Genomic DNA, 14,369 nt, shown 5'->3' on the forward strand with positions numbered 1-14,369 from the left:
CCCATTTCCCCCTTTTCTTTCTCAGCTCAAGCAGTAGTGGCCTCCGCCAAGTCGCACAGACGTTTTCTAGGGCAGGGACCCAGGGAGGGAGAGAGGCCTGCTGGTTTATTGCAAGTAGCTCAGATTCAGGCTCTGCCAAAGCCCTACATCTCTTCCAGGCTTTGAGGCCTGCTAGCTGTGGGACACTGGGCAAATTATTTAAACTTGGGGCACCTCAGTTTTCTTATCTGCAAAACGGGGTTAATAATGTCAGTCTGAAAGGATTACGTCGATTAAATAATGTACATAAGAAGGAGATGCTACAAAGTGACTGCCCTGGTGCCTGGCAGGCGATTAGTTAAAAAAAAAAAAAGTTTTTAAACATTAAAAGGGGATGGGCTACTTCTTTGGCTTAGCCACCTGTCTATATAAACGCAAATAAAATCCCGAGTCCTCTAACCGTAGGCCACAGGAGGAGGTTTGCTCAGCTGCGGTGAAGTCTGACCTCAGGTGGGGTACCCCAGGTGCGTCATCCCAGGGCACTTAACCCGGTCGTGCCCAAACTCGTGGCTTACGAGTGAGGAAGTAGGGGGAGAAGGCCAGCTCCTCCAGAATCCAGCCGAGACTGGACTGGGAGCGACGCCTCGACCCCTTGCCGACCCCTGCCGAGGGTTCCGACTTCGGGTCTCCGCGGCCGCCGGCCCCGGAGCGGGGCGCGGGCAGTGGGGCCTGGGGGACGCGCCCGGCGGCCGCGAGGGCTGTGGGATCGCCGGACCCACTTCCTACCTGCCCCGACCCAGCGCGGGAGGCAGCAGGCGCTGCGGGAAGGCCGCAGGGCCGCCGCTCAGGAGCGGCGGCGCTCCAGCGCGGAGCGCGGGCCCGGGCCCGGGCAGCATGGGCCGCGCGGCTGGCCAGGACCGTGGGACGGGTGGCGGCGGCGGCGGCGGCGGCGGCAACCCGGGAGCGCGGAGGTGGCGCCGCGAGGGGGAGGGGCGCGGCGGCGGAGGAGGAGGAGCCCGAACCGCCGCAGCGTCTGACAGCGGCCCGAGTAAACAAGCCGCGCCGCCGCGGCCGGGCCGCTGCCCCCGCCCGCGCCGGAGCCGGAGCCGGAGCCGAGGCCGAGCCCTACCCTGGTCGCCGGCCCGGCCGAGGCCCGCGCCGCCGCGCCTCCCCGCCTCCGCGCGGTGACGCTGCTGCCAGGCGCGGGGACCGCGCCGAGCCCAGGCCCCCGCCGCCGGGCTCTCCGCTCGGCCGAGGGGCGCCCGAGCCGCCGCGGCGCTCGCCTGGAAAAGTTTCCCCGTCCGGGCTCCCTGGGGTAAGCCGCGAGGGCTCGGGGCCCCGGGGAGGCAGCGCGCTGGGGAGCGGGCCCAAGGGAAGCCGGCCGGCCTGGGCCGCTCTGCCGGAGGAGCGGGCTCTGCGGCCCGGGCGCCCTGGCGGGCGAGGATCGGGGGCGCTGGTGCCGAGGCAGCCCTGACCTGGGACCCCCGGGCCCGGCTGCAGCCCGCCCGGCTTTCGGAACCGGTCCCCGGGCTGGCCCCGAGGTTGGAGCTGCGAGGAGCGGGAAGGGCGCCCAGCAGCCCACCTGAGCGCGCCGGCGCCGCCTTGCCCCTCGGCCCCTATCGGCCGGTACTTTTCCGCTTGGGGCCGGGGCAAGCCCTCTGACCTCAGGAAGCGCCTGCGGGGCCCCCGCCGGGGGCGGGATGGGGAGAGAATTCCAGAGGCGCCGGGTGCTCCCGCCTCCCCGCTGTCCTCCGGGGGCCGCCGCCGGCTCGCCCACTCCGCCGCCGGGGAGGGCCTGCGCTCCCGCCGGGGGAGGGGCGGAGCGGCGGTCGGCGAGGCGGAGGGGATTATTCACCGCCCGTGCCTCGCCCCCGCCATACACACCTGGGCGGCGAGGGACTCAGGTGCGGCATCCGCGGGAGCTGGGAGGCTGGCACAGGTAGGTTCGGGGGCTGCCTCTGGCGGAGGCCTGGCCGAGGCTCTTGCTGCCCCCGTGGGGTGGCTGGACTTGGGGGGCGGCCTGCGGGGCAGACAGGTCCCACAGCAGGAACTTGTCAGGTCAGTTCCTGCTTTCTCCGCGCCCCCCCCCCCCCCCTTCCCGGCCCCTTGTGCCTAGGGTTGCAGACCCTTCTCCACCGGAGGGTGCTGGAAGTCTTTTTGACTTGGGAAGTGCGACGGGAACCCAGGTGATGTGGCCTAGTGAGGGCTGGGTAGCTAGCTGCTGGCCAGGTGTGGACACAGCATAGGCGAGTAGCCAAGTCTAACCCATCTCAACGGGAGCGGCCCCAATTTTACTGTTTCCTATATTGGGCTTCCCCATAAGATTTGATGGATCTTTCTTTCTTTCTTAAGATTCTGTGGCTTTAAAAAAAAAAAAAAAAGTTTGAAAACCTCTGGTCTAGCAGTTTTTTTTACCACCAAGGAAACAGGCCCAGAAAGTGACTTACGAATACACAGCAAATGATCAGTTAGTTGAGCAGGGATTGGAATTCTGACTTTCAGCACCGTCTGTAGTGCCTGTTAAAGGACCTGGCTTGGTGTCTGTCTGCTGGAAACAGAAACAGGACCAGGTTTCCCTGGCAGCCCTGTCCATGTCAGACCCCTAGTGCCTGGGAAGCAACAGCTGGACCTGGGGGTAGGTTCAGTTTGGGTGGCCATGTGTGTCTGGAGGTTCCTGGGGCGGGAGAGAAGGGCTTTGACCGAGAACACAGCAAGGAAGCGCTCTCACAGCTCTCTGGCCGCAGCCTGGAGCTGAGTCCCATGTGAGAGGGCATCAGAGGAGGCTAGAAATACAGCAAGCCTCCGGGTTTGAGCTCAACTGGGACTCAGAGGGTGAGTCAGAGTCTGGGGTGGGGGTGGGGAGAAGTCCATTCATTCATTGTTCTCAGCGCCTGCTCTTTTGGGAGGGGGGTCTTCCCTCCAGGATGCTGAGGCAGGGCCGTCCGGGGGCTTTGGGCTCTGTGGAGACTCTGTCCACCACTCACTGTGGCTGGGGATGCTGGGCAGACGAAGGCTGGTCCTTTCTTGGGAGATTGGTTGTGCCTGAAGCCTGCTTTCTTTTTGGGTGCTGCAAGGTAATTAAATAGTTAATCACCTTTAACGCCAAGCAGCTGCAGCTCCACCCACAATGTGCTGGAACTTGGGTTAGACCCAGGTGAGCCCAGTTTTGATTTGGGGGCTCCAGCATGGCTCACAGCACTCTGGTCAGGAGGTGGCCTTGCTCGACATCTGGACCCAAGAGGCAGCTGTTGTGCAAGAAGGGGAGAAGAGGGCTTGTTTCTATCAGGTTCTGCCCCCTGGGGCTCCACATCCTCTGGTAAATAAATGAGGGGCTTGAGGTCCCCTCACCTGACAAGTTGGGTAAATGTCTGGCTGTCTAGCCATTGCTCAGACCAGTTTTCTGGAACTTGGCCGCCCAAGGTATCATGGGTTGTGGCTTCCAGGCCAGTCCAGGAACCCTGTGGACTCTGCCCCTCTGGGATGAGGAGGAGCTGCATTGTGGAAGCCTCCTGCCATCAGCTGTCAGGTTATTTTGGTGTAAACTGAAAATACTCCAGGAATTGTGTGTTGAGTCTCTCCGCGGGCAGGGTGGGACTGCCGCAGGAGCAGGCAGGGAGGCTAGCTGTGGCTGAGGTCAGCCCCTGGAGAGGCGAGGGTTCCCACTGATGAGGCCACCAGCCCAGCTCTCCAGGGCCTGGGGGAGCTGGGAAACTTCATTTTGCCATCCAGCAGAGGGGCTTCCTTTGGGGCTGGGCCCTATGGGCAGGCACTGCACTCCACCAGCTTGGTGCTGAGACGGGACACCTCCAGCAGACCTTCCCCAGCTTCTCCTCACCCCAGGGGCATGGCTTCTGGCTAGTCAGGGGCCCTGTGTAGGGACAGTTATGTGGCCCTGGGCAGAGAGGTCCCGCTGTCTGTTTGCTGAAGGAGGAAAAACAACACTCGGACTATTGATTCAGCCTCACCTTGGCGCTCCTGGCTTAGCAGCCAGTGTTTGCCCTGGCTGCCCTGGCTCAGATTACGCAAAGCTGGTGGGCGTGGAACAACCAAGGGGGCTGCTGGAGGCCTGCAGGCCAGGGGTGGGTGGCCCCAGCGTTTCCCAGGAAACTGGGTAAAAAAAGAGTCTGGGCCCCTGACTTTGCTAATGGCCTGGGCCATAGAGGGAGGGTGACGCTGCTGCAGTTCCCTGTGTTCAGTCCCCAAAGCCCCCATCCTGTCTTGGGTTGCCCACTTTTCTTGCCAAGGGCTGTGGGTCTTTGCAGTAACTGTAGCTGGATCTGCTTTGCTGAGCCAGAAAGCCCTGGTGAGCTGCACAGACGCTGCCCATTCAAAAACTTAGAAAAGCCAACCTTTTATTCCTTTATAAACTCTACCTGGGTAATTTGGAAAATATACAATGACACAAAGAAAAAAATAACAATCACTCATAATTCTCACCATCTTGAGAGAACCATTGTTAACATGTTAGCATGTGTCCTTCCAGATTTTGTTTTGTGGCTTTATGTAAATATACATGTATGGTTTTTAAAAAACAAAAAGGGATCATGTGTACATACTGCTTTTGGACTTTGATTCTGGCAAGCATTGATTCAGTTGCTGCTTCTGATTTTTTCTTTCTTTCTTTTTTTTCAGGGCCGCACCTGTGGCATATGGAGATTGCCAGGCTAGGGGTTGAATTGGAGCTGTAGCTGCCAGCCTACGCCACAGCCACAGCAACGCAGGATCTGAGTTGTGTCTGCAACCTACACCACAGCTCACGGCAATGCTGAATCCTTAACCCACTGAGCGAGGCCAGGGATCGAATCGGTGTCCTCATGGATGCTAGTCAGATTCAGTAACCACTGAGCCACAATGGGAACTCCTTGCTGCTTCCAATTTTAAGTGATTCAAGCCTTGATCATTTTTCACCCCACTTCCGTATTCTTGAATGTGGTGGGGGTCCCGTTGGCCATCTAGCCGACAGATCTCTGTCCCCCAGGGCCCCTTTCAGGCCTGGATTGAGCCGTGGGGTGGTGCATGGCTGGGGAGGGACTGACCCTCCCCCTTTTCCTCCCTTGTTCTCTCAGAGCCGGCAGCCTTCATCCTCCCCTCACAGCCCTGCCCGTCTCGGCCCCATGCCCCCGCCAGTCAGCCCCCGGCCACAGGCAGTGAGCAGGTACGCGGAACCCGAGGCCCTGTGACCAGGCCAAGGAGACAGGGGCTCCGGGGTCCCGGCCACCTGTCCCCCCCATGGAGCTGAGGCCCTGGTTGCTATGGGTGGTAGCAGCAGCAGGAGCCTTGGTCCTGCTGGCGGCCGATGCCCGTGGCCAGAAAGTCTTCACCAACACCTGGGCTGTGCACATTCCTGGAGGTCCAGCTGTGGCTGACAGAGTGGCACGCAAGCATGGCTTCGTCAACTTGGGCCAGGTAGGTGTTCTTCCCCACCTCTGGCTTAGGCACAGGACCTTGCCAGGGGGTGGGGCCGGTGAGGGCAGGACTTCTTGTCTTCTCAGGGGTGTCTGGGTGGCGGGGGGCAGGAGCCATGGCTTGTCCTCCCTTGGGCTTCTAGCCTAGGCTGCTCGGTGGACCAGTGCGTCCCAGGGGGTGTGTCTGCCCGAGCACCTTGCACCTCCCTGCTGGGTCCTGGGCAGCGAGCAGATGCCCACCACCCGCTTCCACTGTTGTCCACCCCCATCCCCCTCCTCCCTGGGGACTGACAGATGGAAAGCCCAGCTCAGTCTCCCTGCTCTGTTGCAGATCTTCGGCGACTATTACCACTTCTGGCATCGAGCAGTGACAAAGCGGTCCCTGTCGCCTCACCGCCTGCGGCACAGCCGGCTGCAGCGGGAGCCTCAAGTGAGTGCGGCCCCGGCACCTCCTGCTGCCACCTTCCCCTTCCTGTTCTCAGGCGGCCTCGCTCTCCCTCCCCGCTGCTCAGCCCTCGCCATCTCCCACCTTCCCTAACAGATACAGTGGCTAGAGCAGCAGGTGGCAAAGCGACGGACCAAACGGGACGTGTACCTGGAGCCCACGGACCCTAAGTTTCCCCAGCAGTGGTACCTGGTACGTTGCCTCTCTTGCCGCCTCCATTCATCCACTGACAGCCTCTGGTGATTGACTGAGCCTGACTTCGAGGCCTGCTCTCAGCCTTGCTCTGTCTGCTGAGTAATCTTTCTCCAGCCCATCCCTCTGAGCTCTGGGGAGTAGCCTCCCAGAGTTCTTCATAATTCCTCAGAGCCCAGGCAGCCCATGGTAGCATTTCAGGAGCAGGGAGCGGGTGGCGAAGGAGTTTTTGGGTGGCAGAGGGGATTCTTCAGGGTTCCTGTAACCTCACCCAGCAACCACATCTTGTAAGTGCCAGCTGATGGGAGTGGGTGTCTCTGCAGTCTGGCGTCACCCAGCGGGACCTGAACGTGAAGGAGGCCTGGGCCCAGGGCTACACGGGGCGTGGCATTGTGGTCTCCATTCTGGATGATGGCATCGAGAAGAACCACCCGGACTTGGCAGGCAATTATGTGAGGAGGTGGAGGAGGGAGGCAGCAGTCCCCGGCGAGCGGCATCTGGCGGGGGGGGGTGGGAGGGTGGGGCGGAAGAGTGTAGTGTCCCGTCCCGTTCTACCTGTGTGGTCAGGCTGACCCTGATGGTGGCCATGTCCTTTCCAGGATCCTGGGGCCAGCTTCGATGTCAACGACCAGGACCCGGACCCCCAGCCTCGGTACACACAGATGAATGACAACAGGTAAGAACTGGCAGCTCCCTGGTCTCTGTGTCCCTAAGAAGCAGACATGTCCCGCCCGAGAGGCTAAAGGCTTTCCCAGTGTGGCTGGGGCTTTGAGGGAGGGATCCGTCAGAGCGGAGGCAGCCTTGGGCCAAGGGGAGTGTGTGTTATGGGGACTGTGCACAGACATAGGACAGCCCTCAAGGGTGGAGGGACGTGTGATCCTTCTTGCTCCTTAGGCTTCACTAATGCTGTGCTCTTGGCAGGCATGGCACACGGTGTGCGGGTGAGGTGGCTGCTGTGGCCAACAACGGTGTCTGTGGCGTAGGTGTGGCCTACAATGCCCGCATTGGAGGTTTGTGTGGGCCTTGGCCACCCTGTCTTTTGGGGAACCCTTTGGGTTGGCTACTTTTCTACTCCCCACCCAGATAGTGTCTTGTCATTTTCCTGCAGTGGTTACTTCTGACCACATGGCTCCTCTTCTTCTTTTTTTTTGTCTTTTTAGGGCCACACCTGTGGCATATGGAAGTTCCCAGGCTCGGGGGTCAAATCGGAGCTGTAGCCACCCGCCACAGCCACGCAGGATCCAAGCCTCATCTGTGACCTACAAAATAAGCTCACAGCAATGCCAGATCCCCGACCCACTGAGCGTGGCCAGGGGTTGGATTCAATTCCACTGCAATGGGAACCCCCACACATGGCTGTCTTTAGAGGGTTCTTAGCTGGCTTGTGGGACCTGGCATGGGACACTTAGAGGGTCAAGGAGCTGAACCACCCATGCTGACAGCCCTGGGCTGTGGCTTTCTTAGCAGGAGTCTCCCTGAGTCCTCACTGCCCATGATGAGTCCTTATGGCAGGCTTTGCTCCTGCAGGACCCCAGAGATGTGTGGTTGAGGTCTGGGGTCCTCTCCCCCTTTTCCCTTTCCGGGTCTGGTCTTTGGAAGGCAGAAGGCAGCCAGGGAGCTAGGGGCTCTGGGTTTCTCAGCACCAGCTTCTGCCTCCCCTGCCCAGCCTCTGGGTGCAGGGCTGGGTGTGCTCCAGGAGGTGCCCCTGGCAGCTGGACCCACGCAGCATCCCTCTCCCCACCCCCCTCCATGGCCAGGGGTGCGCATGCTGGACGGCGAAGTGACGGATGCAGTGGAGGCCCGCTCGCTGGGCTTGAACCCCAACCACATCCACATCTACAGCGCCAGCTGGGGCCCTGAGGACGATGGCAAGACCGTGGACGGGCCAGCCCGCCTTGCTGAGGAGGCCTTCTTCCGGGGGGTCAGCCAGGTGAGGGAGGCTCCTGACCCAGCCCTGGAAACCAGGCCCACCTCTGGGGGCAAGCTGGGCGATGTCTTTTCCACATTTTCTTCTTTGTGTTTTTCCATTCCTGTTTGTTTATTCTTGTGTTTAATTTTCATTAATACAAAGCATGTTTATTAAATTTTTTTTGTCTTTTTTTTTGTCTTTTCTAGGGCCGCACCCATGGCATATGGAGGTTCCCAGGCTAGAGGTCCAATCGGAGCTGCAGCTGCCGACCTATGCCACAGCAACACCAGATTCGAGCCACGTCTGCGACCTACACTGTAGCTCATGGCGACGCGGGATCCTTAACCCACTGAGCAAGGTCAGGGATCGAACCTGCAACCTCATGTTTCCTAGTCAGATTTGTTAACCACTGAACCATGACAGGAATGCCTGTTAAAATGTTAAGTGTCTGGAAGGATAGAAAAACAGGACAGTAAATAAAAATCATCCATAATACTACCGTCTGGAGTTAACACTCTGGTTGTATGGGTCTCTCTCTCTCTCCGATTTTTTTTTTTTGCATTTTAGGGCCACACCTGTGGCTTATGGAGGTTCCCAGGCTAGGGGTCAAATCGGAGCTATAGCTGCTGGCTATACAGCCACAGCCATGCCAGATCCGAGCCACTCCTATGACCTACACCATAGTTCATGGCAACACCAGATCCTTAACCCACTGAGCATGGGCAGGGATCGAACCTACAACCTTGTGGTTCCTAGTTGGATTTGTTTCTGCTGCGCCATGACGGGAACTCCCATCCGGGTCTCTTTTTTTGTGTGTGTGCAAAGACAGATGAGACCTCCCAGGGTCACAGGGGCTGGGTCCCCTGAGAATGAGGCTTCAGCCTACCCAGTCTCCAGCAGCGTCTTCTTGCCAGGCCTTCCCCAAGTCTTGTTCTCGAGTGATTCCAGCCTACTTTGTCCACAGGGCCGTGGAGGGCTAGGCTCCATCTTTGTCTGGGCCTCGGGGAATGGGGGCCGGGAGCATGACAGCTGCAACTGCGATGGCTACACCAACAGCATCTACACGCTGTCCATCAGCAGCGCCACGCAATTTGGCAACGTACCCTGGTACAGTGAGGCCTGCTCGTCTACACTGGCCACGACCTACAGCAGCGGCAACCAGAACGAGAAGCAGATAGTGAGTCTTGCCCTGGATGGGGGGCTGGGGAAATGGGGCTGCTTGCTGGCTGTGCCCAGGGCCCCCTCTCTAACCCCATCTGCCTTCCACGCACACGCGGCTGGGTGGTAATGGTTAAGACATGGAGTGAGAGTTGGGGGGCTCTCTGAGATTCTTGGGGGCCATGTAGACTCTCCCTAAAAGCATGCATTACCCTTTTTCTTTTAGGGCCTCATTCCATGGCATGTGGAAGTTCTTGGGCAGGGGTCGAATTGAAGCTACAGCTGCCGGCCTACACCACAGCCACAGCAATGGCAGATCCCAGCTGCCTCTTCGACCTACACCACGGCTCAGGGCAATGCCGGATCCTTAACCCACTGCGCGAGGCCAGGGATTGAACCCGCATCCTTTTGGATCCTAGTTGGGTTCTTTAACTGCTGAGCCACAAAGGGACCTCCAAAGCAAAGAGATCTCCAATCTCTTGTTCAACCCCCTTGGTCCTTGGGAAACTGAGGCCTGGAAAGGGCCAGGCATTGGCTTGTCCTTAGCAAGTTAGCAAGGCAGCAGCTGGGATGGAGGTGTCTTGGCCCTGGCTCCCCACTCCAAGTATTTTTTTTTTTTTTTTTGCTTTTTTAGGGCTGCCCCTGAGGCATAGGGAAGTTCCCAGGCTAGGGGTCTAATCGGAGATGTAGCTGCCGGCCTACACCACAGCCACAGCAACATGGGATCCAAGCTGTGTCTATGACCTACACGACGGCTCAGGGCAACGCCAGATCCTTAACCCACTAAGCGCCACCAGGGATTGAGCCTGTATCCTCAGGGACACTAGTGGGTTTCTTTCCACTGAGCCTCGACGGGAACTCCCAGGTGGCCTCTCCGGCGCCCTTCACTTATCACAGGCCCAATGTCATTGTTCTCCTGGTAGGTGACCACCGATCTGCGGCAGAAGTGTACGGAGTCTCACACAGGCACCTCTGCCTCTGCCCCCTTGGCAGCGGGCATCATCGCTCTCACCCTGGAGGCCAAGTAAGTGCTGGAGGCTGGGGGGCAGCCCTCTTCCTACCAGCGTCCTCAGCAGGCCAGCCCTTGGTCTCCGAAGAGCCTGCCCCCAAGTCTCTGTGTTCCTCCTTTGCAGTAAGAACCTCACATGGCGGGACATGCAGCATCTGGTGGTACAGACCTCAAAGCCAGCCCACCTCAACGCTAATGACTGGACCACCAATGGCGTGGGCCGTAAAGGTGAGGACAGGGTGGTCAGTGGGCTGGATTGCGGCTTGGTGGGGGCACGCCCTGGGACCCAGCTGACCCCGCCTTCCTTCCCCACAGTGAGCCATTCGTACGGCTACGGGTTATTGGACGCAGGTGCCATGGTGGCCCTGGCCCAGAACTGGACCACAGTGGACCCCCAGCGCAAGTGCATCATTGACATCCTCACTGAGCCCAAGTGAGGACTCGACCCTGGCTGGGAGGCAGCGGGGGGACCTGAGGGACACAGGGGCCCCAGCCGGTCCTGCTGGTCCAGGCTGATAGACCATCACGGTGCTCTCTGCATAGGGACATCGGGAAGCGGCTGGAGGTGCGGAAGACAGTGACTGCCTGCCTGGGGGAGCCCAGCCACATCACGCGGCTGGAGCATGCTCAGGCGCGGCTCACCCTGTCCTACAATCGCCGCGGTGACCTTGCCATCCACCTGGTCAGCCCCATGGGCACCCGATCCACCCTGCTGGCCGCCAGGTGCGTGCCCTCTCCACTGCCCAGCCCATCCCTGCCTTCACACCCGTGTGCGTTCAGCCACTCACTCTCACAGCCCTGACGTCAATCAAGCACTGCTCCGCGGGGCGTTGTTGGCGTCTTGAGAGGCCTAGGTTTTGTTCTATGGGGCGGTCCCCATAGAACAGGAATCCCCGATTCTGTTCGCTGGAGGCGACATGTGTGTGCCTTCCTGTGTGTAGCCCCCTTGCACATTTCCAGGGTGTTCTTGTTGAGAACATTCGTCCTTCTGGGAAACAACCAGAGGCATTTCCAGCCCAGTGGGCTTGGCGCTGCCCTGGGGGAAGTCGTGTGGTCTGTGTGGCGTGGGCTCAGTGTCCCCCGGCTGGGGTCCCCCAGAGGCCTCCGGCAGCTGTGTGTGCTTTTCTCCACAGGCCGCACGACTACTCGGCAGACGGGTTTAACGACTGGGCCTTCATGACGACCCACTCCTGGGATGAGGACCCTTCTGGCGAGTGGGTCCTGGAGGTTGAAAACACCAGCGAAGCCAACAACTATGGTATTGGGGCCGGGAAATGAGGAGAGGAGTCGATGGGTCTGGGGTACCTGGTGGGCTCCCACACCTTCCAACTGCTGCCTCCTCCGCCCATCAACAGGGACGCTGACCAAGTTCACCCTCGTGCTGTACGGCACGGCCCCCGAGGGGCTGCCCACACCTCCCGAGAGCATCGGCTGCAAGACCCTCACATCCGGCCAGGCCTGTGTGGGTCAGTCGTGGGTGCTGTGGGGGTCTGGGGACCTGAGGCTGGGGTACGGAGGGGGCCTGTCCTAAAGGAGGAACAGGTGTGCAGAGACCCTGGGGGCCCCTGGCATGACCACAGCTCTGAGGCTGAGAGCCTCTGGGGACGGTGGTGGCTGTGCTTGGGGCGGGGGGTCCGCAGGCTACCATGGTTCTGGGGCTCAGAGCCATGGCCGTGGGCGGCTTTTCCGACACCCGCCTTCTCTCGGTGCCGGCAGTGTGCGAGGAGGGCTTCTCCCTGCACCAGAAGACCTGTGTCCAGCACTGCCCTCCCGGCTTCGCTCCCCAAGTCCTTGACACACACTATAACACTGAGAACGACGTGGAGATCATCCGGGCCAGCGTCTGTGTCCCCTGCCACGCCTCGTGTGCCACGTGCCAGGGGCCAGCCCCCACGGACTGCCTCACCTGCCCCAGCCACGCATCCCTGGACCCCGTGGAGCAGACGTGCTCCCGGCAAAGCCAGAGCAGCCGCGAGTCCCCACCGCAGCAGCTGCCCCGGCCGCCGCTGCCGCCACCGCCCCCGCAGGAGGAGGAGGCAGAACCTCGGGTGCGGGCGGGGCAGCTGCCCTCGCACCTGCCCGAGGTGGTGGCCGGCCTCATCTGCGCCCTCATCGTGCTGGTCTTCGTCACTGTCTTCCTGGTCCTGCAGCTGCGCTCGGGCTTCAGCTTCCGAGGGGTGAAGGTGTACACCATGGACCGTGGCCTCATCTCCTACAAGGGGCTGCCCCCCGAAGCCTGGCAGGAGGAGTGTCCATCCGACTCCGAAGAGGACGAGGGCCGGGGCGAGAGGACCGCCTTTATCAAAGACCAGAGCGCCCTTTGACAGCGCCTGCCGCTCCCCGAGCCCGCCCCTCCTCGGGCACTTGTTACTTCACCAAAGTGTTTTTTTATCTCGAGACTGGGCTTGGATCCCAGCTGGGAGGCGAGAGGGGCAGAGAGGGCTTCCCAGCCTCCCCCTGGACCCCCTGGCTGCCTGAGGTGGGACTCCAGGACCAGCCGGGGTGTGGGGGGCAGGGGGAGGGGGCCTCTCCCCACCCCCAGAGCCCCTCCAAGTGGAGAACAGAGTGAAACCTTTAGGGCAGCTTTCCAGGGTCCGGGCCCCAGCCAGAGCTCCCTGCCAAGCGAAGGGGGTGGGGGGCGGCCCTTCCCCGTCCCTCTAAAGCAATAATGGTTCCCATCCAGGCAGCAGGGAGGCTGGCCTAGCGGGTATTTGAAGGAGGAGGCCACCTCTCCAAGGGCTTTTGCATCCGCTACCCCGCCCCCCACCTCTGGTGAGCCTCGGGTGGAAGCAGTGAGCAAAGGAAGGGACCAAGGCCAGGCTGGCACCTCCGGGGCGCGCACGTGGGTCCACGCGCGTTTGTCCCTTTGCCCCTGTCTACTGCGCTGGCTGCCTGCCAAGCAAGGTTGGCCCAGCCCCACGCTGGTGCCCCTACCACCCTCCCCTCTCCAGCACCCTTCCCTCCCGCCAGGGCCCAAGTCCCTGTTTTCTGAGCCCGGGGCCACCTGGGCTGTTGGCACTCGCAGTCCCAGAGCCCCTGGGTGGGTGGTGGGGAGGGACGGTGGCCCAGCCGGCCTGTCCCACCTCCCACCCGATGCTGCTTTCCCCTGTGGGGATCTCAGGGGCTGTTTGAGGTTATATTTTCACTTTGTGATTATTTCACTTTAGATGCTGACTTTTTTTTGTTTTTTGGTTTTTTTTTGGTATTTTTAACGGGGGTAGCAGCTGGACCATCCACTCTCCCACACCCACTGTCCACCCTGCTGTTCCCCCCCGCCGGCTGCGCAGGCCCTGAGGTGTGGGGGGCTACGGCCTGTTGCTGAGGAATAGCTGAGCCCCAAATCCTGAAGAGGAGGCCAGGCCAGGCGGGCCCTAGGAAAGGAGGATTGGGGTGGGCGGGCAGGCTGTCCATCTCAGATGGGGCTGGTCGTGCCAAGGGCTCACGGGTCACTGGTTCTCCAAGTGCCAGGGGTGGGCAGGTGGTGGCACCAAGCCCCTTCCAACACTGTGCCCTGGTGGAGGAAGCGCTGACCTGTCCGGCCCCCCAGGTCCCCCTCTTCTGACGTGCCTTTTGCACCCCTCCCATTAGGACAATCAGTCCGCTCCCATTTGGGAGCCCCTTTTTCTCCCCCCCCCCCCCCCGCACCCAGCCACCTGCCCAGGGGTGCCCCCTCCTCTTCCACCCCCACCCTTGTGGCCAGCCCAGCTGGTTTTGTAAGATACTGGGTTGGTGCACAGTGATTTTTTTTTTTTCTTGTAATTTAAACAGGCCCAGCATTGTTGGTTCTATTTAACGGACTCGAAATAATGTTAGGTTTTAAAGTGATTAAACTTGCAGACTATGCAAACCAGGCCTGGTCTCCAGTGTGGTGATAATTGTTCTTCCCTGGGCCCTGGGGCTGCCTCCGGGATGGGGTGGGGGTGGGGGTGGGGATCGGGGCAACCTACACGCCCTTGTGACCTTCCTGCCCACGGTCCATCGCCCAGAGGGCTTCAGGGCCTCCTTCGGGCTGGGTGTAGAAGGGGACTGCAGCTGGGCACAAGTCCCGGAGGTGGGACTGGCTGAGCATTTCCACCCGCACAGGCTTTGAGTCCAGCAGGGAGAGAAGTCGAGTCCCACTCCCTTGCCCAGACCCCTTACCTGCCCCAGGTTTCCCTTGAAACAGGAAGCCCCAGCCCCGGCTAGGTAAGCGGTGCCTGTTCCACCAGGGGACCTGTTCGGGAGAAGCAGGCCTCCCCTCTAGACATTTACTTGGAGATTTTATTCAAATGG

General features: G+C 60.6%; 1 protein-coding gene across 4 annotated transcripts; it reads left to right on the forward strand.

Annotated features, from left to right (window-relative positions):
* The first annotated feature begins 441 nt into the window (after positions 1-441).
* FURIN (furin, paired basic amino acid cleaving enzyme) lies at positions 442-13,947 on the forward strand. Of its 4 annotated transcripts, none has more exons than XM_047797705.1 (16): positions 442-489; positions 5,046-5,385; positions 5,716-5,814; positions 5,926-6,021; positions 6,345-6,473; positions 6,621-6,697; positions 6,943-7,031; positions 7,779-7,951; positions 8,895-9,107; positions 10,012-10,112; positions 10,222-10,325; positions 10,413-10,530; positions 10,641-10,820; positions 11,231-11,355; positions 11,453-11,563; positions 11,814-13,947. In XM_047797705.1, exons 2-16 carry the CDS (start codon positions 5,209-5,211, stop codon positions 12,419-12,421), a joined length of 2,400 nt encoding a protein of 799 aa, XP_047653661.1. In that variant the 5' UTR covers positions 442-489; positions 5,046-5,208; the 3' UTR covers positions 12,422-13,947. The 4 variants fall into 4 exon arrangements, with proteins under 4 accessions (XP_047653661.1, XP_047653660.1, XP_047653658.1 ...); XM_047797704.1 differs by having other exon boundaries at positions 443-503; XM_047797702.1 differs by lacking the exon at positions 442-489 and adding an exon at positions 1,038-1,294.
* Positions 13,948-14,369: the final 422 nt, after the last annotated feature.

Source organism: Phacochoerus africanus, chromosome 9 (assembly GCF_016906955.1).
Source record: "Phacochoerus africanus isolate WHEZ1 chromosome 9, ROS_Pafr_v1, whole genome shotgun sequence".
Classification (NCBI taxonomy): Eukaryota; Metazoa; Chordata; class Mammalia; order Artiodactyla; family Suidae; genus Phacochoerus; species Phacochoerus africanus.

Excerpts from the sequence above, each read along its gene's own strand:
- FURIN (XM_047797705.1), top strand. The coding sequence starts at position 5,209 with ATGGAGCTGAGGCCCTGGTTGCTATGGGTGGTAGCAGCAGCAGGAGCC. Across the intron at positions 6,698-6,942 it reads ACACAGATGAATGACAACAG|GCATGGCACACGGTGTGCGG; the intron begins GTAAGAACTGGC and ends TGCTCTTGGCAG. Across the intron at positions 10,531-10,640 it reads GACATCCTCACTGAGCCCAA|GGACATCGGGAAGCGGCTGG; the intron begins GTGAGGACTCGA and ends CTCTCTGCATAG.